Here is a 26,273-nt window from a genome sequence, read left to right on the forward strand (position 1 = left end):
CTTCATGAAGTGGAGTCATACTGCCTCGGGATAAAAGCAATATTTCTGCTCCAATTGAAACTTTTCAACTTGCATGGACACGCACATGCGCACCTAAATTCCTGCTACCTAGAGTGTGTGTTCACACACCCGTTTGTATCTTTCTATTCTTCTCTAAAATGTGCTTTCCGTTCAGTGTGAACACACCTGTCTGACTGGAATCAACATGCTGTGAACCGTATTAAGTGTCAGGGTAGATGTGCAAGTGCAGCTCTGCTGATACTTAATCTGGGTTGATCTGCTGCCAATCATTCTCAATAGTTTGGTTCACAAAGAGATTTGAAGAGATGGTTTCGGAGGAAATTTTCTCCACAAAGGAAATGTGTCACTTAAGTTCCAGTTCACCAGACTTAATTCATCCTTTTGTTTTTCTTAAGATAATTGTTGGGCATTTTAGGATTTTATTAATTCATTTTAATTTCATTTTAATTTTAAAATTATTTTTTAGGCCTTTATATAAGACAGTTGAAGGTGTGAAAGGGGAGAGAGAGGGGGAATGGCATGCAGCAAAGGAACAAGGAATGAGCCTTTGTACATGCGGAGCACGCTCTACCAGGAGAATCATCCCGGCGCCCCAGATTTAATTGATTTTAAATTCAATAATACACTTCAGCTCAGGTCAGGTAAATTTGTGCAACTCACGTTTTTTGTTGTTTTCAGTTTGGGGGCTTTCACACCTGCCTCATTTAGTTTGGTTGAATCACTCTAGAGTTGGTTTCCCCCCTTGGTGCTGTTTGTTTGGAAAGGTGTGAATGCAGCAATCGTATATGGCTGCAGACCAAAAGCGGACCAAAAGTGTATTGAGAAGAGGGGGTCTCGGTACGCTTTCAAACAAACTCTAAATATGTGTACTCTGCAAGCTAAACAGCTCCTTTAGTCAGGTGTGCTTTGAAATCTGCGATGCATCAGAGCAGCATCAGAGCAGCATCCTGTAGCAGCGTGCAGTGTTTCTCTCACAGAAATAGACTGCGGCCAAGCTCGCGGTCACTCGCATTTCCGAGTAACAGTAACTAAGTTATATCAGTACTTAGTTTATCCCTCTCTCTCCCTTAAATCATCTCACGACCCCTCAGATTGATCTGGTGACCCTTTGGAGGGGCCCGACCCCTAGGTTTGGAACCATTGAACCGGACAAGCTAAGTGAATATAAAGTAGTTAAAACATAATCCAGTTAAAAATGCTCTATGTCTATAATGATATGCCAGTCAAGGGCCATCCGTCTGTCTGCCATGATGAGTTCTGTCTGTCTGTCTGTTTGTCTGTCTGTCGCCCACTTGCTTAGCTTTGGGGTTTCCAGTAATCTTCCCAGTAAACAGTGCAGTGCCTTTACCGGTATATGTATGGGCGAGGTAATTAGATGTAGCACACCCACATTTTCTGGCCAGTGGGCACGGTGTTGGCAATATGCCAAACATGTTTAAGCATGACAAGAACACTTTGTTATTGTCAATTGTCATTGTCTCTGACTTGCACACTTGGATTCAGACAGGCAGCGGCCAACAGGTAAAGAATCTTTTAAGGATTTTGATGATTTTAAACTGAACTCTGCTTCTTTCTGAGATCTTACATTATCACTGCTGTCCTGATAAACTCTCTTAATGTTTCATGGGCTAAAAGAAACTGTCCACTTTTAATCATTGTGACAATTAATACATTTATCAGATAATCCATGTGGTTTTTAAATGTATTGCTGAAGAAGAGTTAGCTCAAGATATAAAGGAACATTTAAAGTATAAGTTTACTGCTTTTGAAGTCTGTCAGGCTGTCAGGTGCCCATATCAACATTTAAACTGGTTTTAATTGAATTATTTTTCCCGTCAAAGATTCCTTTCAAATTCAATGTCAGTGCAAGTGATGGTGGACAAAATCCACACAATCCTTATTCTGTGCACAAATACGTTCCAAAGTTAATCTGAAGCTAATATGAGGCCTTTTTTAAACAAAGTTTACAATCTTTTTAGTACCTAATTCACTCTGTGTTTTCTTGTTGAGCTGCGGTGGAGCAACAGCAACACAAAGACTGTAATCGGTACTGAAAGACGTTTGACGTATGAAGATGTCCTCTTGATTTGTCTAATTCAGACTGCTGAAGCCTGAAAAAACGTCTTCTAATCTGGACCTGACTTGATTAAATGTGAACCTTCCATCAATCCTTGTTTCTCAAACTTTTTCAGACCGCTTACCCAATAAATAAAAAACTCACGGACCAACGTAATGCTGAAATAGCTCCAAAAACAAAAGGCCTCCTACTTTAACCCTAGATTACAATTACAGCCAAATTAAATTATAGTTACACAATATAATCCATTTTTTCAGTTGACAGTAATCGTGAACTTTAACCCTCCATATTTCTTTTAAAAAGTCACGCTGATCATGCGTGACGTACATTGTGTCTCGGATTCAACGCTGAAGTCCGACGACACAGAGACAAAACAGCCAATTCAAATAATAATGTTTGAATTGAACAGTTTATTTAATATTGAAAACAACACATCCATGCTCCCTCACTGCTTTGGAGTCGCTCGCAGACAGTTTGAGAAAATCTGTTTTGAATTTCAAATTTAAAAAATGATATCTTATCAAATTTACTCTTTGGGAAATTTAATATGCTCAAATCTGGAGTCATATGGTTTTCAGAGGACAGCTTTGATACATGCACATATTACAAAATATATACTGATATTACACACAAAATGTGTTAAAAACCTCCACACACACTTTTCAACCCCCCCCCCCCCCCACACACACACACACACACTTTCAAATTTGTTTGATACTTTATTTAGCCTATAAGTCTCGGTTGATTGGCCCCTATTTTAAGCAACAAAGAAAGACATTTTTCTTATAGTCCCTCATAGTTAAGTACTATCCTTTCTGGCATAATTTATTATTATGGTCAAAAAAATAAATGTACGTAGAAATGGGATTCAAATGGAAACTCTGGCAGAGGACATCCAGACCCTCTGTTTTGTGTCCCTCCCACTTCTCAACCCAACGTTACACCCTTGCATACAAGGAATTTGATTCTGGCTTTTTGTTGCTCTCAAAGAACATACACATAGACTAAAACAAGCTTAAAACTAATAGAATTCGAGGTAATTAATATTTGCCCTTGATCGCTTGAAACTCAGACCGCTCTCTCGTAAAAGATAAAAGATGTCGGTCATTTCCAAGAACTGACAGTGAATCATTTCTGGTAAATCACAGAGACCAGTTCCTCCTGAATGCACTTGACTCGACTTTGTGAATGTACAAAGATAAGAGGAAACTAGACTAAGTACATTTACTCAAGTACTGTACTTTAAGTACATATTTGAGGTAGTTGTTCTTTACTTGACTGTACAGATCTTATTCTACTTTCAGAGGGAGGTATTGTGCTTATTAGGTTTATAAAATATGATGCATTATGATAAGTATACAACCCAACAGTATACAATAAACTCCAAAATAAAATCAGGTATTGCAGGTATAAATGAATTGCTCTGAGCAACCACAACTGCAGCTTAAAGTCAGGCTGAGTGATGCTGTGAAACAAGCTGTTTGGTATGAAAAAAATGCAAATATCTATCTGTGGTTAAATCAGCAGAAACAACACAAGGCAAAAAAACGACTTTGTGTTCAATCTGAATGCACCTTAGGAATTCTAGATGTTTCTCTCAAGATCGATCAAATATATTTGCCTCACTCATTTTTACAAATTTGTGGCAAAAAATGAGTCAGTTTAAATAACCCAGCCGGCCCAGGTGCAAAACATCAGGTAAGATGGCTCCACCCTCCATACCTGCCCGCAACCTGCACAGGTAAACTCACACAGACAGACTCAGAGGCTGTCAAATACTCCAGACTTAGTTCATTTTTAATTCACTAATTCTCTTCAACTTAGGTCAGTTTAATTTGTGCAATTTGCGTTTTTGTTCATTTCAGTTGAGTTCATTCAAGTTCAAGGCTCTATCTCCACAGCGCTGTGAAATAAGGTCTGGCTACACCGCAGATGCATTCTGGGATAGGAAGAAAAAACACCCTGGCTTGTTTGCATTTGTTTAAACTAGGGCTTTAAATAACGCGTTAATTTCGATTAATTAATCTGAGAAAAAATAACGCGTTAAAAAAAATAACACAGATTAATTCATTCCATATTGACGTTTGACCCGGAGCCGTTCTAGCCGCCATTGGACTGTAAAATGAAGGAGGGAGACGAGAATGTGCTGCCTGGATCATTAACTGGAACATTTACTAAAAATCTTCTTCCTGCCAACCCTGGCTACCGAAATCTGGAGCCACTGATATGTCTGCACTTCTCTCTGGTGCTCTGAAACAGACGACACAGGCAACACAAACACCGCTGAACGTGACGCTAGCTAACACTATACTCAACAGCAGCTAACGTTAGCCTACCGCTAGCTAGTTAACACTATACTAGACAGCAGCTAACGTTAGCCTACCGCTAGCTAGTTAACACTATACTCCACAGCAGCTAACGTTAGCCTACCGCTAGCTAGTTAACACTATACTCCACAGCAGCTAACGTTAGCCTACCGCTAGCTAGTTAACACCAGAGCCATAGAGATAGTAAGAGTTGCGACACTCGATCTCGCTAGCGGGGTGGTCACGTGGTTCATGTAAGCCCGTATAGTTCCAAACACACGCAGCGCTCTCATGTTCTACTATGGGACTGACAGCAGCGATTGCTATATTGAATGGTAAATATAAATAAAAACACATACCCATGTACTTGTTTGATTGTTATTGCATATTTGTAAATGCCAGTTTTACATTTGGAGTGGTAGGGTGACAACTGAAAGCTATGTATAGATACGTTTTTAAGTTTTGGAGGGAAAGCTTCACGTCCGTGTTAGCATGAGTAGCACTAGGCTACTGGCTTGTATTGTCCTTCGTGTCACGGGGCTTGTTTAGTTTATTTACATTTTGTATTAGCCTGTCCAAACGCGTTCGTTCTAACATGTCTGGGACCCCCCCGTGCCAGTTCACGTTAAATGACATCACTATGCGAGGGTTACCGGGGGACGTGAAAAATAAACTAAGTCCCGGGGACCCGAAGGACAACACAAGGGTTAACCTTAACCTTACTACATCTTTTTTTCAAGATATATGTTAAAAGTCTGGATAATATATGTTGTTTGTATATGTTGTTTGTATACCTGGAGTGGTAACAACAATAATTTCCCCCTGGGATTATTAAAGTATTTCTGATTCTGAAGATGTTCTTTTTTGCACATCTGGACTATTGTATTTTCCTTGATTTTGCTTGTAATTCCGATTCACTTACCTGTGGTCAGAGAGCGATTGAGAAAGCAGAGGAGCAACAGTCCATTCAGCATTTAGTGTCCAGCCCACTTCTTCTGATGAGGCAGGAGTTGACCACACAACCATGATCATTTTAAGACTAAGCCATACACAAAGTATCACATACAGTATATTAAAGAATAACAACTCATTACACTTGGATGAATAAATGAAATGTATTTTTTTATTAAACAATGAGTGACACAACAAGAACAAGTACAGAAAAAAGGAATACAGTGGAGAAAGGCACCACTGGTTATAAAACCAGCAAATGCAGATTCTACATCCGCACGCTGCAAAGGAGGATGCAGCATGTACAGCTGGAGCCAGGAGTTTTGGGGGTTAGTGTTTGTGATGCTGAGTGTTTAATAAAATAAATCCTCTTCACATATATCAGGCTGAGGTTTGTGGAATAAAAAACAAGTGGGAAATAGCATGAATAAGAGCAACAAAGTAGAGCCAAGGGGTATCAATAAATAAAACAAAGTTAGTCATGAGTGGAAAAAGAACAAATGTGTGAACAGGTGTGCTGTGTATCTTACTTGAAAAACAAGAACAAAGTGAAGGAACAGGGGGGAATAGTATAAGTGATTAATTAACAAAAAAAATCCTCCACATATATCAGGCTGAGGTTAAGGATCCAAGCAAAGTACACAGATTAAAACAGAAATACTGACACTGTCAAATATAAACATGTGATGACAATCAAAGTGCATCAGGGCTGAGACGAAGGTAAACTACCGTGATGAGGGGTACCTCGGCCGCAAGAGTCAGACTAAGAAGGCAATTTCAACACAGCAGACTTCCTCAACTAAGGTCATAACATCTAGTCCACTGCCAAACACCTTACTGGTTGCCATGGATGTCTTTGGCCTCTCCATCCCCGGCACACCGTCTGCAGCCTCCAGTCGCCTCATATTTCAGCAGCCGTCGCCAGCACCAGCTAGGGCTGCTCGAATATGGAAAGAAATATGATCATAATTATTTTGGTCAATATTGAAATCACGATAATTTAACACGATTACTCGCTGACTTCTGGAAATATGTTGCAATTATTGAACTTAAACAGTGGAACACGTTAAATAAATCAACAGTAAAAAAAAACACAACTGTGAAATTTGCCTTAATACTTTTTCATATTTAAACTTATGTCATTAATGTCACTTACTGATATTTTTTGTGTGGAATAATTTGTATTCATACATGTAAGCCAACAGCCCTTTCAAGGGTATAATTAAACAAACGCAACCTTATTTCTAGATACACAGTACTCAGCTGACTAGCTAACACCGTCAGGTTCAGCAGATAAAACCTAAATAAAATCCGTCCTTAATCAACTTTAATGATCCTAGTAATCCAACATCAATAACTAACTAAATAAAAGTTGTCAGAGATTCACTACTGAACTTCGTAATTGTTGGTGTAGCGATACCTTCACAGCTGGCGAAGTCAAGCTAACGAACCAAGATAAAAATATATATAATTACGCTGTGCACACATACAAATAAATATAAGTATATGCATCATAAAGGGCCTCTGATAAAATATAGACAGTTGACAATTCAAAAGAGGTAGCTATTTAATCAACTTACCTCAGAAGTTACTCCACGGCCAGCAATGAAAATGAATGATGTTCGACACCGTGAATGGATTGTTTGGAACTATGCGAGACTGCATACCCCGGAAGTAGGCGGCAAAAAGCGTACAACGGAGTCCAATGGGAGTGTCGCCACTCTGTCTTTCTCTATCACTCTGGTTAACACTATACTCGACAGCAGCTAACGTTAGCATACAGCTAGCTAGTAGCTGGATTAAACACGGTTACAATGCTGACAGCTAACGCTGAACAGTGTGAAGTTTGACTGTGTTTTACTGTAGAGCAGTGGTTCCCAACCTGGGGTCCGGGGACCCCTAAGGGGGGCGGCAAAGATCACAGGGGGGTCGCACGTCTTTATCTGGTTTGAGGTTGAGGTAAAAAAAAAAAATATTTGCACGTTAAACAAATTATGATAATACACTATAATATATAATGTATACAAAAGTCTGTATAAAAACTATATATTTTTGTTCTCGCTTAAACTTGTAGGCAGGATACTTAGTAGGCCAAACCTCCGGGACCTCTTAACCTGGGACCCTGCTGTCATCAGGTCAGCTGCTAGCTGCTAGCTGCTAGCTGCTAGCTGCTATCATCCTTGTTTTTCCTGCCGCCACAGCATCACTATTTTATGAACGAAACATGGCGGAGAAACGTAAAAGTGCTGATAACTCCTCTGGATCAAAAAAGAAAGTAAGGGAAAGTTACCTCACCTTCGGTTTCGGAGGGGGGGCTCAGCTTTTCTTAGACATAAGTAGGGGGGGGCGCCAAGGAAAAAAGGTTGGGAACCACTGCTGTAGAGGACTGTGACTCAACAGCGGGATGTAACAATCTGCAGCTGCCGAGTCGGAAAAACAACACAGACGGTGCGTTCAATGAAACTGGTAAACTACAGCTTCGTGGTGCATTTGAAGTTATTGTAAATGTCCTTGGTTGTTTTTGTCGTTCAACAGCAATTTACTAGTGAAATAAGTTATTGTTATTGTTATACATTATTATTAAATCATTTAATTTGGACCATATGGCCTTAGCAATAAACAAGCCGTTCTTTAATGTCACCAACTGTTGTTTAGTACCCTTCTTTTTTCTTTTCTTTTTTTACTTTCTTAAAAAGTATCGGTTCAGGCACCGTTAATTATGTATGCGATTAATTTCGATTAATTAATCACAGAGTCTGTAATTAATTAGATACATTTTTTTAATCGATTTACAGCCCTAGTTTAAACCAATCACAATCGTCTTGGGCGGCGCTAAGCTCCGGACGCAGCGACGGTGGCTCTGCTAAATAGTCTCAGGAAGGAGCTTGTTTTGGTGGAACATTTGCACCCCGCAAAAGAAAACCCCACATAAAATATTAAATGAAATGAACTGTTCACACAATACAGTAACGTGAGCTATTTAAATTAGTTGGTTATTTGGTTGAACCTTATTTGCTCTTACCAGTGTATTGCCGTGTGTACTTCGTCCACAGCAATCCCACCAATCAGTACCAGAATGTCAGTTAAAAAGAAAATGCGGATGTCAGGCTTTGCCCTGAAATGTACTTCCATTGATCCAGACGTTCAGTCTTGTTCACTTCACTTCACTGTTGCACTATTCCATTTTAATCCAAGCTGACTGTCTCTCTGTCTCTACAGCTAAATATGGATCTAATCAGAAGAGCCACGGGACCGTACACATCCGTTGAAGATTCTGTCTTGAACCTGTGTTTTACAATCTTCCGCACTGTTGAGAAAGTGAAGGTCAACAGGGAGCGCTGCCACCAAATCTCAGACAGAGTCAAATCACTGGAGAGACTCGTTCTCACCATCAAACAAAAAGGGTCGGGCCAAAATTCTGCCATGGTGGAGGCCACGCTGAGGGATCTCTGCATCACTCTGGACTCTGTCGCCACAGAAATGGAGAAATTATCTAAAACCAGTGCTCTTAAGAACGCCCTGAAGTCCAACCAAGAAGACAAGTTCTGGAGGATGGACCGAACTCTCACTGATATCCTCCATGTCCTGTCTGGGACTCTAAACATCGAGCAGGGCAACACACTGTACACAACCCCTCTGCCTCCCCCCAGCCCCATGGCCACAGCGCCCGTACATAACCCCAGCCCCATGGCCCCCGCGAACATGTACAACCCACCAGCTCCCATGAATAACCCCAGCCCCATGGCCCCCGCGAACATGTACAACCCACCATCTCCCATGAATAACCCCAGCCCCATGGCCCCTGCGAACATGTACAACCCACCAGCTCCCATGAATAACCCCAGCCCCATGGCCCCCGCGAACATGTACAACCCACCAGCTCCCATGAATAACCCCAGCCCCATGGCCCCCGCGAACATGTACAACCCACCAGCTCCCATGAATAACCCCAGCCCCAGAGCCCCCATGACCATGTGTAACCCCCCAGCGACCATGTATTACGCCAACCCCATGGCCCCCGCGACCATGTATTACGCCAACCCCATGGCCCCCGCGACCATGTATTACTCCAACCCCATGCCCACGGTGATGTGTAACCCCCCAGCTCCCATGCCTAGCTATAAGCCACTGGTCATGGGCACCATAGCCCCAAGGGCTTTTTCGCCACAAACTACTGTAATATCTGTCAAAACAAACTTTGGTTACTCCCCCTAAGATTGGCAGAAGTTAAACAAGGCATATCTTTATAAAATAAAAAGCCAAACTTCATTTTAGACATGATATGTATAGACATCTATACATATGTATCTGCTATTTTATTCATATATTACAATACTTTAGTTAGCCTAAGACTTTGGTGAACTCATTCCAAGCACCAAAACAATTCGTCCACATGAGTAAATGTTTGTTTTCACAAGAGATTTGAAGAATTTCAAAAAGTGACGAAAAAAATGAACTTTTCAGCTTTAGGCCCAAATGACCTCTTAACCCTTTGCTCTAGGACTTTGAGCCTCGCTAAACAGAAAGCTGAATTTTCCCTGAACATTTAGATATAAAGTACATGGGTATCAGGTTATATGCAAATACCCTTTAAAGTGAAGATAAGAGGGTTAACAACGTTATGTGTTATTCATTTTAAAGGGTCAATAAATTGTAAAATACTCCAGAGTGGTGATAGCTATCATCTTACAAAACTGTTCATTCATGCTCCTGGGAAAAAAAATCTTTCTGAACTCTGAGTATAAAAGAGAATAACCTGCATAGTTAACATGGGTGTTTGTTGTTTTTCTGCTTGTATTCAATATATTTACTATTCATTATTATCATGTCTATGTGAAGCACTGTATACCTCTTGTGCTATATAAAGGAAAAGTTATTTTCACATATCCAAAAGATTGAAGGATTTAAAGCACTTTAAATGTTCTTTTGTATTTAAAATGCAAATCACTATTGTCATTTAAATTAATCAAATGTGATAACTCATGAACTGTATGTGTGAAAAACAATACGTTGTTGTTAAAACATGTTACAGAGAACTTGTTTTTGATTAAAGGAGCGAACTTTAATACTTGAGCGTGGAGATTCATTTTTGACCTCGGGAACACATAAATATGATAAAATATGCTTAAAACGTAAGTTCACTTCCAACAATAATGTCTTCAATGATTAAATACTACTTTTCCTATTTTAATGATGTGTAAAAGCTAATTATATCATCATATTCTCTTTTCTTACAGATTGACTGCAGGAAAATTTGTATTTTATACAAACTGATCAGAAAAGACCCAGATTTCTTGAGACTCGTAGCTCCATCTCTTGTGGAACTCTGATTTCTCTTTGCAGTTCCTTATCGTCCACGCAAATCATGTTCCCCTGTTTGATCATCTTCTTCTCATGATAGACATGACAGGTCCTAAGCATCCCCTGCTTTATCCTCTATTATTAAATAAATGGGACCATCATACAAAATCAACATCATGATGTATTTAAGAAGACTTGAAACTAGTGATTAAGACCGTAAACTCATTATGAAAATGTTTACTGAGGTAATACATTAAGTGAGAAGTGGGCTCATTTTCTCATAGACTTCCATAGAAACTGACTTCTTCTTTTGGAGCCAGTATTTCATTTCTCTCCCACAGATTAATTTACTGCAGGAAGTCTGTATTTTAAACACACACAGAAAAGACTCATAGCATCATCTTCTGGTCGTTAGACAGAAACTACTAGCTACTAGTATTAATTATGGACATAGATTATACTCTGCATTACACAAGACCAGTGAGTCACTGTCACAACTATTCTTTCAATCCTATTGGGTATCACGTGGTAAAATTATTCATTCAGTTCATCTGAGAAAATCATATCTTTTTTTGGACAAAATTCAAGACGTGAGAAGCTAAACCAACCTAGAACACGTTTGGTGCTTGTCTTCACACCAGTTCTAAGTTATTTTATTTTTTATTTAATTATGTGATGATTTAAAGGTGCTGTAGGTAGGATTGGGAAGATCCAGGACTTAGCCAAAACCAAAAACTTCTCAGTTAGACACCCCCCCCTGGCCCTGATTGGTGCATCTGAACAGGGAGCGGTGGATTTTTGCAAATCTCACTACAGGCTGTAGGTGGTGCCAGAGGAGTAGGATTTATTTTTAATTACCTGCTTCATGTAGTTCTACTGGAACATAGGGTCAGTTTCAGCAAATATGACAAAAAGTTAGTTTTATAAGTCTTACCTACTGCACCTTTAAGTTTATAAGCTTTAATTTAACAAAACTTGATAAAAAAGAACATTGAAAAAGTGACAAATGTTGGAAAAAAGCTTCAAAAACTTGGAAAACAACAACAAAAATGTCAGAAAGAAACAACATAAACATCTGAAAGTGACAAAAACGTTGAAAAAAGTAACTAAAATATTGGCAAAAGCGACAAAAACTTCGACAAAAGTGACCAAAACTTTGAAAAAAGAGTTTTAATTTAAAATTTTGACCCAGAAAAGCAAAAAGTAAAAGTCACATGACCAGACCTGAGGCCGGGAGGGTAAACCAAATGCTCCTGCATGGAAAGGTACGCCCCCTCCAGGTGACGTTAATCAGCCCGATGAGAGGAGAAACATACTCAGCCTTCATCTCTTTGTTCTTTTCTTTTAACCTGAGACCTGATGTGTGCGTCCTGTAAGTTGGTTTACTTTATGTAACTAAGTACATTCACTCAAGTACTGTACTTAAGTACAAATGTTAAGGTACTTTACTTGAGTGTTTTCTTTTCATGCCACTTTCTACTTCTACTCCACTACATTTCAGAGAAAAATATTGTACTTTTTACTCCACTAAATTAATCTGACAGCTTTAGTTACTAGTTACTTTAGTTACTCCACTACATTCATCTGTTACAGCTTTAGTTACTAGTTACTTTACACATTAGGATTCCTGCTCACAAAACACATGTCGTTTATAAAATCTGATGTTTTATTATAAATAACATTTTCAGTGCATGACTTTTACTTGTAACAGAGTGTTTTTACAGTGCGGTATTAGTACTTTTACTTTAATAAGAGATCTGAATAATACTTCTTCCAACACTGTCCTTAATGCACACAATTATGTTCATGTTTTAATTTATTGGTAACGATGTTTATGTTCTCATTAGGCTGATTTTCTCTCCCACATTTTGCATATGTTTACCCCGGCATGCTCCACCTGTTCACTCTTAAAGGGACAGTTTATCTCAAGCACCAAAACATCCAGAACCACCGCTGTCCATCGAATGTTGAAAGAAAAATTCTCAATATTCACATTACACATAGTTAGGTAATCCATTGTATATATTAGCACAACTTTAAAACCAGAAGGGGGTAACATGTTAATTATTATTATGTATGAAATTCATAAAGTGTGACCCATACTGAGCTGTTTGAGTTATAAAAAAATCTTATTTAGTACGAAATGTTTTCTATAAATCATAATTAGCCCAGTGACAAAAGTGAAGTAAAATACTATGAAAGATTTCAGAACAATATTAAGGTAACAAATAAGCATTTAAACTAATAAACAACCACTAAAAAGAAATGATTACTTACTGTAATACGAACTGTCTGTCTTAATGCAGGTATGAAAGAAATGAAAGGGAAACAAAGACGTTTAACATGTTGTTATCCTTCCCTCCTCTGTCATTTAGGATATCATTTGGTAAATATTCTGTGGACTCGCGTTTACATGAATGTTTCCTGGGTTTCAAAGGTACAAATCAAGTGCAAACAATGAGGCATTCCTGTGATTGATGGGAGCATGTCTGTGATTCCTGTACAACACATTTACATTGCACTAAAAGTGTCTTGCACCATTTGGTCCCTCATATTGATTCATATTAGAGTCTGAAACATGACATGAAGGTTTCTGTCTATAGTCTAACGTGATGGTAAAAGTATGGAGCCTTGTCATCATCAATGTTAGCCTAGAAATCTAGACGCACCCCAGCGGCAGCAAATGTAATTTGCAGCCAGGGGGTCTAGCAACTCTCCGTTGGCTTGCGAGCTGGAAAAACCTAACTTTAGTCGGGCCAATCACATCGTGTATAGAGTCGGTGGGCGGGCTTATGGCTGCTGCTGCTGCTGGGAACAGCAGTCTTTGGAATCGGCTTTGGCCGCGACTCTGGAAGACATGGAGTTCAGCTTTTCTTTGAGAAAAGAACAAAGAACGGCACTGAAGTCATTCTTAAAAATGTGTTCGGAGTTTTGCTGACCGGATACGGCAAAAATTTAATCTATCAACTAGCGTTGCTCTGGTTGGTTGTAGCTCTATCCTATTGCGTGCAGAGGGAATTTGAAAGACAACCGTTTATCCCGCCCCTCGGATTGAGCCCTGCCAATGGTGAGTTCCCAGACCCAACATCTGGAAGTGGGTCTGGCTTGTCAGGCTACATCAATGTTGTTAGCACTCAACAACTGGTCCTGTCAAGAGTCTATGAGGCAGCATGCTCTTCTTCTTTGTAGTATAGTTTATATCCACGAGGTTCCACTTTGGGGATTGCAACTTTTGAACGTACACATGTTCCACCAAAACAAGTTCCTTTCCGAGGCTATTTTGCCGCGGCTCAGGAGATCTGTCCGGTGCTTAGTGACGATTACGATTGTGATTGGTTTAAAAAAAATGCCAATAAACTAGAGCACGTGTTACTCCCATCCCGGAATGCTGTGTGGACTAGCCGGACCCTCCTCTGCAGCACTGTGGAGGAAGGTCTTGTAAAACTTTTATAGTATAATACAGCTACCGTTACGCTCTGGGTTCTGTCTTCGCAGTTCCTTATCGTGCACACGAATCATGTTCTCATGTTCGACCAGCTTCTTCTCCTGTGCTACCAGCTTCTTCTCCTGTGCTACCAGCTTCTTCTCCTGTGCTACCAGCTTCTTCCTTTCGTGGACATGCAGAGCCGCAGAGAGACACTCAAAGGCCTCAGTGAGATTTTGGTTCATTTTAGCGAACTCTGATTTGTAGTGTCTGGATTTCAACATCCGACTTAATTTCCGTTTACCTTTGAAATCCTCGATCTTCCAATAAGCTGAAGACAGAACAGCTCCGAGTTTTTCTAAAGCAGCGTTAACGGAGTCTTCATTTACATCCTGTTGAATGGACTTCACCAGGTCCTCCAGTACTTTGAGTCTCTGGGAAATGCTGGAATAGGTCTCATTATTTTCCTTCATAGTGTTAATCAGGTAGTGGACGCCTTTCGAGACCTTGATGATCATTTCTATGACCTTCCCGATCACTGGTACGACCTCCACTATCGCTGGCACGACCTCCATGATCCGGGTTATCTTGGAACAAAATGGACTGACATTAATCAGATAGAACTATAAACTAAATCACAGTGATTGCAGTTAGGCATTTAGTGTTTCAACAGATTTTAATTTGAACAGAAATTACCATTTTGAGAAGACATAGGTTACCGTTGCTTAAAGGCAGAGTTTCATTTTGCTGGCCATTTGTTTTGAGTTTTGCTTTTTATGTGTTTGTGTTTTTGTATTTGTCTGCGAATGTGAGGTGTGCTTTCAGAAAACGTGTAAAAGACAAATGTTATAGAGGTCCGCTAAAACAAGCGCTGAAGTTAGCTAATGTCAGCGATCGTAGCTAACGTTAGGCTGTGAAAGACAACGGCAGAGAGAACTGGACTTACTTGCGGTTTGGGAGTTCGAGGTGAAGTTGTGGAAGCCGTTGCTGTAGATGTAGCTACGTTAAAGCCTGAGGCTGACTGCAGTCAAGCCGCCAGTGAACACCGTGCATGTAGCGGCGCTCCAGAACATTTGTAACGTTAGGCATATTATACTGCCCCCGGAAGAATTGCATTCCTCGGTACCTACAGTACTTTTGGAAAATGAATACTGTCATGTTTTCAGAATTTTGGTATTGACTTGGTAGCGAAGTACCAGTTCTCATGACATCCCTTTTATGCAGACAACATCCTTCTGTTTATATCGAACCCTCTTTCATCAATTCCATATGTTCTCGAAACTCAACGAATTTGGTAGGTTTTCGGGGTATAAACTCAACCTTGATACAAGGGAACTCTTGCCTATACAGTTGTCAGGCAGATCCCCTTTCATTCATTGTTCACAAACAATAAATAGTTAATTTAGTTATCTTGGCATATCAGTTTCTGCTGAAGGCTAATTTACTCCAATAATGCAACGTACTCCATAGGATCTGATTCGTTGGTCCACCATGTCCTTTTCCCCAGCTAGGCGAATCAACAGAATCAAAATAAATGTTTCTAAAGTCGCTATATCTATTCCGGTCCATTTCATTCTTCCTTACAAAAGCTTTCTTTAAAAAGGCTCAACAGCCTTATTTCATCATTTATTTGGAATAGTAAAACACCTCAGATTAGAAAGTTGTTTTTACAGCGGCCAAAGCAGTGTGGTGGAATGGCTTTACCAAATTTGCAAATATATTATTGGTCAGCAAAAATTGATTGCATGATAAATCCTCCACGGACATTCCCTCTGGGTAACTAATTGAATAAAGCTCTTGTAGTTGTACTTCCCTTTCTGCACTTTCGATCAATTCTGTTGCACAACCCCCAGACATCGGAACCCCGTAGTTCTACATTCCTCAAAAATCAGAAAAGGGAAGTGCCGTCACCCTCATGACACTGAACCACAGAAACTGAACGGAAGTGACAAGAGATAGTGCTGTAACTGTTTCACATCGGACACTAAAATAGTTTAAAGATTACAAATTAAACATCATAGCCATGCTTCAACCATTTGTATACTACTGAGACATTATACCTTGCCCTGACAAAAAACAAACTAATTATTGAAAACTAAACCTTTCTGAAAAACGGAAATTAAACTAGAACTAAAGAAAACTAGAATTTAAAGTAAAATCTAAAAGTCAAAACTAAAATAATTATTACTAATTGAAAATTAAAAACTATTATAACCTGGGTGAGAGCTAGACGTTTTACACATATCCTGTTCATTTGTTTAAAATGTTTAATGATAATCACAATTATTTTTAGAACAGTTTACAAGTTATAACATGGAAGTGTCGCTCAGAAGAAAAGTAAAATACAATGAGAAGACTTAAGAACAACATAAAGGAAACAAATCAACATTGTTTAAAAGTAAATGATTACTTACTGTAATTTGGATGCAGATGTGAGATGTCTCTTGTGTAAAAGAAAGTGAAACAATGTTTAATCCGCTAACGTTGGTCAGCTGATGAGTTTGTATCCTTCCCTCCTCTCAGTCGTTCTTACCTCTGCAGGTTTAGCCAGACCTTCCTCCACAATGCGAGACTACGTGACATAGTCTGCTCTGCTTTAAAGTGCCCATATTATGAAAAAAACACTTTTTCTGGGATTTGGGGTGTTATGTTGTGTCTCTGGTGCTTCCAAACACATACAAACTTTGAAAAAAATCCATCCATGCTGTTTTGAGTGAGATACAGTTTCTGAATGTGTCCTGCCTTCAGTCTCTGGGTGAGCTGTTCAAAATCGGCATGGCTTGTGACGTCACAAGCCGAAACGAGCAGGCTAACCGCAACCATTAGCTCGTAGCATGCTAATGCTAACGCTAGCATGCTAACGCTAGCATGCTACCTCGTTCTCAATAGCAATGCACTGCTACAACACACACAAGTTCACCATAATCTACAAAAGAACTACTTACATGTGCGCCCTCATTTAGAAGTCTCCCAGCTAATCCTGCCTTGTAACTGACCGGAGTTGTAGAAACAGCCTCTTTTACTGTCTATGGAGCTAGCTAGCTGACATGATCTACATCTGAGCTACTGGGCATGTGCAAGTGCAATCAAAGATAGTACAGAAAAAGAAGAAGAAAAGAGGTCTCACTCTGTAGCTAAAACAGAGACCAGGTGAAAAGAGGATCTGCAGCAGTGAGAGAGAGCACTGCAGTACAACAAAAATATGGTGTTTTTTGAAAATTAAACCATGTAATCCTATTCTGGTACAACCTTAAAATACAATTATGAACCTGAAAATGAGCATAATATGGCTGCTTTAACTGCCAATCTGCAGACTGTGTCTCCTTCCATGCCGACACCAAGTGATTCAACTCTCCAGTGTTTCCTTCACAGATTATTTACTGCAGGAAATGTGTAATTTTGACACACTGATCAGACTCACGGGGTTGTCCCCCTGTAAAAATATTAAAAACCATACTGTGTATTGTGAATAATACATTGATATAGGCCTATACTTAAAATAATTGTGTAAGTAGTAAAATGATACAAATGCAAACAGGGCAAAAAAATGTGTTTTAAGTTTAGAAACATTTTTAGTCCCCCCTACCTTGCCTCAAAGTGGTTTGGTCCTCTGCCTGCTTTCCCGCTTTCTGTCGTTGCAGTTGAGTTTAGCCGTCAAAAGGAGACTGTCCTGCGGCGACGGCTTTTAAGTTTAGGCACCAAAACAACTAGTTAAAGGCAGGTTTGGTAACTACTTCCAATGTACACTTTTTATATAAACTTAGCACAAAAAGTAAGGAAATTTGTGTTTGGTAGATTATTTCTCTGTGGTAACAATGCTTTTCGGCAATAATCTTATGCCGTTGGAAAGCCTGTTTAGTTCCCTTTCAAATGGTGCCCCATTTGTAAGGAACATGCATTTGTGGGATGAGCAGCAGCGCTGAGTATGTGGGTTGGACCCACGAAAAATTTGCCAAATCTTCTCTGCCAATGCCAAACAGCTTATTCTGCCATTAACTCGTTTGGTGTTTGGTGGATCGGATGATTGAAGTTTGAAGAAACAAGACATATTGGCAATTGAACAATTTATTCATTTCACAAACAGGAGCCTCAGTAGCGTGTGGAAGAACCATACACAGCCACAACAGCCTGGCACCTCCTCCTCATGCCGGTCACCAGCCTGGTCACACACTGCTGTGGGATGGCATCCCATTCTTCAACCAGCAGTCCTCACCTCAACCACATTGAACACTTGTGGGATCAGCTTGGGCGTGCTGTTCGTGCCAGAGTGACCAACACAACCGCGTTGGCTGACTTGCGACAAATGCTGGTTGAAATTTGAAAGGGAATTAAACAGGCTTTCCAACGGTATAAGATTTATTGCCAAAAAGCATTGTTACCACAGAGAAATAATCTACCAAACACAAATTTCCTTACTTTTTGTGCTAAGTTTGTATTGTTTTAAATTGTCTTTACACCCCGAGAGCAATAAATAAGTTATGGGCTATGAAAAAGAAATGAAAAAGATCTGTCATCTGTAGCTGCTGTTATCCTGTAAAAACGCCCACCATCACTTCCTCGCGGTCCGCTTGGAAAGAACCAATGAAAGGCCTCCTTGCCCCTTCCATGTACGAGTTGAGTGAGTTGAGAGAAGATAATCGAGACTGAACTGTGTTTTAAGTTCTCGTGCCGCCCCCAATGAGTCATGAAAAAATGCCGCCCCGGGCGGCTGCCCGGTTCACCCGTGCCAAAAACCGCCACTGTGTGAACCTCAGCGTGATCATCTTTAAGTGGACCAGCTGTGGGAACCAGGGTTATTATAGTAAACTAAAACTACATTATAAAAGAGAAACTAAAACTTAACTGAAACTGCTGTATAAAAAACTTGATGAAAAATGAATCACTTCAGTTTTAGTCTTTTTAAGCTATAATATATCACACTGAACTACAGAAAGTGAACGGATTTGACATGAGATGATGTTGGGCTGTAACTTCTTCACATCTGACACTAAAGCAACGCAAAGATTAAACCTTAAACACCATGGCTGTTCTCCAACATGTATTCTGTGTATATATATATTAGGGCTGTCAAAATAACGCGTTAATTTCGATTAATTAATCTGAGAAAAAATAACAAGTTAAAAAAAATAACGCTGATTAATCCATTCCATATTGACGTTTGACCCGGAGCCGTTCTAGCCACCATTGGACTGTAAAATGAAGGAGGGAGATGAGAATGTGCTGCCTGGATCATTGATTGGAACATTTACTTGTAAAAATCTTCTTCTTGCCAACCCTGGCTACCGAAATCTGGTGCCACTGATATGTCTGCTCTTCTCTCTGATGCTCTGAAACAGGCAACACAAACACCGCTGCACGGGACGCTAGTTAACACTATACTCAACAGCAGCTAACGTTAGCCTACCGCTAGCTAGTTAACTCTATACTCAACAGCAGCTAACGTTAGCCTACCGCTAGCTAGTTAACTCTATACTCAACAGCAGCTAACGTTAGCCTACCGCTAGCTAGTTAACACTATACTCGACAGCAGCTAACGTTAACCTACCGCTAGCTAGTTAACACTATACTAGACAGCAGCTAACGTTAGCATACTGCTAGCTAGTAGCTAAACGGTGTAAAGTTTGACTGTGTTTTACTGTAGAGGATTCAACACCGGGATGTAACAATCTGCAGCTGCCGTCGGAAAAACAACACAGACGGTGCGTTCAACGAAACTGGTAAACTACAGCCTCGTGGTGCATTTGAAGTTATTGTAAATGTCCTTTTCCCATCTGGTGGTTGTTTTTGTCGTTCAACAGCAATATACTAGTGAAATAAGTTATTGTTATTGTTATACATTATTATTAAATCATTTAATTTTGACCATATGGCCTTAGCAATAAACAAGCCGTTCTTTAATGTCACCAACTGTTGTTTAGTACCCTTCTTTTTTCTTTGCTTTTTTTACTTTCTTAAAAAGTACTGTTAATTATGCATGCCATTAATTTCGATTAATTAATCACAGAGTATGTAATTAATTAGATTACATTTTTTAATCGATTGACAGCCCTAATATGTATACATACTTCTGAGACCTAATTATTATAGAACAGTTTACAAGTGATACAAGTGCCACTCAGAAGAAGAAAAGTTAAATAACAAAGAGAAGACTAAGAACATAAAGTGAACAAATACATTTTAAACCTTAATAAAATGACAATCAAAGGAAATGATTACTTACTGTAAAGTAGATGCAGATATACGAGATGTGAGATGTGCGTCTTGAAGATAAAAGAAAGTGAGTGAAAGAAAAATGTTAAATCCGATAACACAGTTCAGCTGATAAGTTGCGTCCTTATCAGCGCCCCTCCCCATATGTCTGCAGGTTTCTGTCGCTGACAAAGAAGGTCTATTGGTTTATTGGCAGCCTTTGTAATTTTTTTATGAGGTAGTATGCTTTAAACCGGCCCTGATGAATAGACTTCATGTCTGGATGTGTCAGTTATGTTGTAGTTAGGCTGATATGTTTTATTTCATATTTAATCATTCATTAATGAATAGAAACAAGTGCAAATATAACCTGTGTTTGTATTTCTCAAAGGAATAACAGCATTATTTTTGTTCTTACGCTGCACCATACTAGGTGTGTATTTCGTTATCTTCTTTATCTTCTACGTGTAGCATTGGTGACAATGTTGACATCTAGCCCAGGATCTGGGACATGTAAAGGCGCTGACACACCAACCTGATTATCGGCCGTCGGACAGTCTGGCGAGGTCGGTGACTCAAGTCTGTTTGGTGTGTTCCGTCCCGTCGTCAGTCGGAGGAGCGGACGGTGTTCATTTGGGCCGATTTGACTTGTTGAATCGGCCAGTGGGCAGTCGGACTCAATGACCAGTCTGATTGGTTGAGTGCTAATCCTTGACTAGCAAATCAGTGCACTTATGTTAAAACACTTACCGGAAATGACGAGCGGGATGAGCGTGACGAACGGCTCAAAATCTGACGAAAATCTTTTAAACTGACCTTTGTCGATCAAAAAAACAGACAGATTCAGCAACTGTATGTTTGCGCTTAAAATGTTTTCAGAAACACATTTCGGTGAACTATTTTCGTCAAATACGAGATCGTATTCCGAACGAGCCGCCATTATGTTCGGCTTTGAAATTCGGGAGAAGCCAGACCCACGTGGCGCGTTCGTCATTTTCGGTTTTCACTTTTTGGGCGACAATACAGATTAGCGTCACCTGCTGTTATGCAGACGTATTACGTCTCGTGCATGCGCAGAACGTACGCTCAAGTTGGCGTCGCTTCGGTGTGTTCTGAGGAAATTTTGGACCTCGGGGAGCCGAATGATCAGTCCGACTGCCTTTTCTGCCGACGGTTGGCTGTCAGGTTGGTGTGTCAGAGCCTTAAGCCTCAGGCTTGTATGATATCAGTGCATGTTTAAAGGAGACCTATTATAATACAGCCTACCGAATTTTAGGTTCAGACTTGTATTTTGTACTATACTGTATTTATACTAAAACGTGTTAACATGTTTTACCTGTAGGTAAAGGCTGCACCTGTAATCCCCCCTCTGTATGAGACACTCTGTTGGAGAGCCTGTCTCTTTTAAGCCCACTTCCCCAAAAAGCCCAGTCTGCTCTGATTGGTCAACGTTTCCACATCTCTGCATCTGTGCTCCTTCGCTGCCTCTGTACAGTCCGTTGCAGCCGGAGACTGACTGCAACAGAGTATATAGTGAAACTTCATCACCAATGTGTAAATACTACACAACCGGACATGTTGGAAGCCAAGATTACATTTTTCCTTGAGGCTACATGTGACAATGTAAACACTGAAGTAGTGCCTACCTGGAGCAGATGACCATATATCGACAACCGACGAAAACTGTTGAAACCGGAGCGTTCACAATAGTGTGAAAACTGAAGTTTTAGATCATGGGGGTTTCTCAAAAATACATTTACCTCATTATTCTGAGCTTTATCTCCATTGAAAGAAACCCAAATTTCTGACTTTTTGAAAACGGGTCAAATTTGACCCGAGGACAACAGGAGGGTTAAGACCCTTGTTTCACTTCTATCTATTGTGGCTCGTTAAATAACAGTTGAAATGTTGATTAGTCTTTGTTGTAGTCAATTTATTTTAGAGCCTAAATATTTAATGCTGTAAATGCAGGTGTGTGCATGAAAGAAAGTGAAACAAAGATTTTGTATCTGGCTGATAAGATTGAGATAAGGTTTATTGAGACCATGCAAATGTTAACTTAGGTAATAAATCAAGTGAGTAAATCAAGTAAGCTCATTTCCTCATAGACATCTTTAGAAACAGACTTTGTTTTAAAACCAGTGGAGTCGCCCGCTAATGAGAGAGTGCAGGTTTAAGGCACTTCCACATTGGCTTCACCTTTTAGGCACGGAAGCATTGTCCATTATTTTTACAGTCTATGGCTCCTCCCATTAGACTTTGCCTGTCTTTATTGCAGAATACAGTAGTATGCTCTACTTTCATATGCTAATTTTGATTCCACTCTTTGCAGAATGTCCTTCTGCTCTGCTAGCTTGTCCTCCTGCTTTGCCAGCTTCGTCTCCTGCTCATGCAACTTATTCTCCTGTGCAGCGAGCATGTTCTCCTGCACGGACATCTTCTCATCCTGTTCCATTTGATTCTTCTCCTGTTCAGCAAGTCGCTTTTTCTGTGCAGCGAGCATGTCCCCCTGTTCGAGTCTTCTTCTTCTTCTTTTCCTGGTGGACATGCAGAGCCCCAGAGAGAGTCACAAAGGCATTGGTGAGACCTTTGTTCAGGTTCTCAAACTAATTTGTAGTCGCTGGATTTCACCATGTGAGTCATCATGTGTTGCTTGTTGAATTTGGTGAGCACCTCCTTCGCTGATTCCAGAATAGTATGGAGTTTCTCCAAAGCTTTTCTCACATCATCAGAGAGCTTGTCTAGCTCCTTCTGTTGGACAAACACCACTAGTTCCTGCAGGGTGTCCAGTCTGTCAGAAATGTGGGGGAATTGGTCGTTATTGCTCTTCATCTGGTCAAACAGGTTGTAGAAGGTCCAGAAGGGTTTAATGGCCTCCATGATCAGCTGGAGAGACAGTGAGGCAGTTAGCTTGGACATTAAGCAGACATTTATGGGAACTACAATTATTACTGAGGCAAGTTGCAGTGACTGTAGGTAAAGGGTAACTTCAGTTTTGTTCAACCTGGACCCCATTTTCCCTGGAAACAACAATCTTTGAAATTGTTCCACTGTTAAGCGAGATTGCTGTGACCAGTAGCCGTGAACCGGGCTGCCATGTGATCCTATAGGGCAAATGTCTGCAATTTAGTCCACTAAAAGTGCTTGTTTTGCCACTGACAGGCTCAGATTATTATTCTAAGTGTCTGACAACATTATGGAAAGGATCCTTTCAGAGATAGACTTTAAAACCTCTTTGAGACCTTTCTGTTTAACCAGAAACAGCTCCGAAGTCACTAGCGCTAAACCCACCAGACTCCATTTAAAAAAGCAATACTTTTAGCGTGTATAGAGCCAACATATTTTCACATGTAAATCGGTAAACTATGTGTTTATTTCAACCAAAACTAGAGTTGTGATAGTTGGAAAGGTGGAAAGGCGACCCAAAATGGCTTTTCATAGTTTTATTTTGTTTCTGTCGACTTTGAATAAAGTGTATTTTAACAACGCTAAAAAGCCTGTTAATTTACATGGAGTGGAAGGACCGTCCCCTCGCGGTGCTCTGTACCCAGCTTACAGTCAGCGTTTCTCGGCTAAATTTAACTGTCATGCAACTGGTCATCACAAGACCAGACGGCCAACCCATTCTCACTCCGAACTCGTAAAATACGGATGCTTGGTCAGTGGCTGTCAGCGTCAGATACAACGCAAAAAGCGCCCTTCAGCGTGTGTAGAATGCACCGGGCAGAGCAGCAGCTCCGTGGCGCTTGAAGATGACGTAGTATTAAGAGCATCAATGTTATTGAGTAGTATGAAAGCCCGAAATTGCACGCAGGGATGTTGGTTGAGGTGGTGGATGGGTCAAAAAACACAGGACTTTCACTCAGGAGACCAGGGTATGTGACCCATGTATCACGTTTTATAAACCCAACTGTCCCGCGTGTCACTGAAACGTACCTTTTATAAGCCCACCCATGATCTTTTCCTTAACCTAATTGCGTCAAAAGTGACGCCAATAGAGCGCATTTAGATATGGCGCTAAAGGAGACTTTTAGTGTCAATAACAACGACAACGGCACCTGACCAAGGGTCCGTATTTTTACGAGATGGGAGTGAGAATGTGTTGAGACTGCAGTCACCATATCATACGTTCATGTGCATACGTTCTCATACGATATACCAACACATTCTTTTTCGGTCATTCATACTCACTACTGTTGTCTCTTAACACTTATACTAGTACCATACAGACTGTTCAAGGGTGTCACCATGGCAACGTGCTGTGTTTTCGCTATAACATTCTGCGGACTGGGTCACTAGTGGGACTGCCGGGCTGTGCGTTTCTCAGCAGGCCAAACTCCCCCAACCTACCCTCTCCCCAGTCCAACGCCTTCGCAGCCAAATGTGCAACTGTACATTTGTTATGTTCAGCAGTGCAAATGTACTGTTTGTGTGCCTATGTGCTGAGGTGTTTTTTTCCTGTTCCCACACTGTTCTTATCTTTATGAGGATAGTCTGAGAGTTGCTTTTTTTTTTTCCCTCTCCTCATGTGATGCTGTATTCTCCCTGCGAGAGTTAAGAGAGAGTTGTTTTGGCGCCGCATATATGGCGACTCGGTGTGTCTGTGCGTGTTGCTTTAATGTGACATGCACCTACAGCACCAGGACAAATTCCTTGTGTGTAAAAATACTTGGCAATAAAGCTTTTTCTGATTCTGATGGGTTATTTTTGCGTTGGTATCCAACGCTGAGATCAACTGACCAAGTGTCAGTATTTTACAAGTTGGAAGTGAGAACGCGTTGTATACCGACCCCTTCATGAGGAGGGAAAACAAAATACAAAAGAATTAGAAAATATCATAAAGAGAATAAATCAACAATTTAAATATTGGAATGCTGATGAAGAATAATGTGTATTTCAGATCAATTGTCACTTGGATGAATCAAAAAAATAATTCAATGAGCCTGAGATTTCTCAGTTAGATATGGGCTGTAAAGTTAATACAATTTGAAGACGCCACAGGTGAATAAAGGATCAACATTTAACTTACAAATATCACCATGAAACCCCAGTTGATTACTGATATTAAGACAATTATGTTTTGTATTACAAGTTTTCTGAAATTTCTGTTTATATATGCAAATGAGGCATTATCTAATGCTAACTTTCGGTGAATTTAGGAGAACTCTGCAGGAGCAAATAGACAAAGTGTAGTTAAATGTCATGGTGTAGTGAGGAATAGCGGACCCAAATGCAGGGAGAGGCAGGCAGGCAGGAGATGGCTTGAGTTCAGGAATTTATTTAGACAACGAAAAAACGGTAGCACCCAGGCTGGAAAACACTGACAAAACTTAAAGGAAAAAACTTACAAAAATAAAACAGGGAGGAATCCACAGCAATGGTACAGGCAACGACGTGCTGACAGGAACACAAGACAAAAACAATGATCCGACAAGAGACAAGGGAAAACAGAGAGGCTAAATACACAAGGTAACGAGGGGCAGGTGACACAACAGGTGGAACAAAATCAAAAAAAGGCGGGAAACAAACAGACAGGAAGAAAGCTAGACAAGACAGACTACAAAATAAAACAGGAAACAAGCACAATAGAGAACAGAAACCGACTACAAAAATAAGACACCACAAAATACCAAAACCCTGACAGTACCCCCCCCAAGGGACAGATCCCAGATGTCCCAAAAACAGAACAAAAAGACAACCCAGGGAGGGCGGAGGGGGACCGGAGGAGGGCCAAACAGGTCAGCAAACAAGTCAAGTGGGGCTAGGGAATGGAGAGGCCACTCGGGACAGGGAACAGGAAGGCCCCGGGACAGGGACAGAGAGGCCTCGGCAACAGGGAACAGAGAGGCCTCGGCAACAGGGAACAGAGAGTCACTGGGGCACAACGCCCTGGGTCACAGGGAACAGAGAGTCACAGGGGCTGAGAGAGAGCTCGGCAACAGGGGGCAGAGAGGCCTCGGCAACAGGGGGCAGAGAGGCTTCGGCAACAGGGGACTGGGAGCAG

General features: G+C 40.5%; 1 protein-coding gene and 1 long non-coding RNA gene across 3 annotated transcripts; one reads left to right on the forward strand and one right to left on the reverse strand.

The window, feature by feature from the left end:
- Positions 1 to 1,429: 1,429 nt before the first annotated feature.
- LOC116036353 (extensin-like) lies at positions 1,430 to 9,594 on the forward strand. Of its 2 annotated transcripts, XM_031279881.2 has the most exons (3): positions 1,430 to 1,542; positions 8,575 to 8,999; positions 9,033 to 9,594. In XM_031279881.2, the coding sequence occupies exons 1-3, from the start codon at positions 1,444 to 1,446 to the stop codon at positions 9,568 to 9,570; spliced, it is 1,062 nt and encodes a 353-aa protein (XP_031135741.2). In that variant the 5' UTR covers positions 1,430 to 1,443; the 3' UTR covers positions 9,571 to 9,594. The 2 variants fall into 2 exon arrangements, with proteins under 2 accessions (XP_031135741.2, XP_035859568.1); XM_036003675.1 differs by having other exon boundaries at positions 8,575 to 9,594.
- LOC116036377 lies at positions 3,101 to 16,674 on the reverse strand. Its single transcript, XR_004101574.2, has 4 exons — positions 16,495 to 16,674; positions 14,254 to 14,667; positions 13,887 to 14,196; positions 3,101 to 3,112 (listed from the first exon to the last, which is right to left on the reverse strand). It is a non-coding gene; the product is annotated as an uncharacterized LOC116036377 (long non-coding RNA).
- Between the last annotated feature and the right edge of the window lie 9,599 nt (positions 16,675 to 26,273).

This window comes from Sander lucioperca, chromosome 7, assembly GCF_008315115.2.
Source record: "Sander lucioperca isolate FBNREF2018 chromosome 7, SLUC_FBN_1.2, whole genome shotgun sequence".
Classification (NCBI taxonomy): domain Eukaryota; kingdom Metazoa; phylum Chordata; class Actinopteri; order Perciformes; family Percidae; genus Sander; species Sander lucioperca.

Bases quoted from the DNA above. Each gene is read 5' to 3' on its own strand.
- LOC116036353 (XM_036003675.1), top strand. From the start codon at position 1,444: ATGCCAAACATGTTTAAGCATGACAAGAACACTTTGTTATTGTCAATT. The intron at 1,543-8,574 runs GTAAAGAATCTT...CTGTCTCTACAG, and splicing joins AGACAGGCAGCGGCCAACAG to CTAAATATGGATCTAATCAG.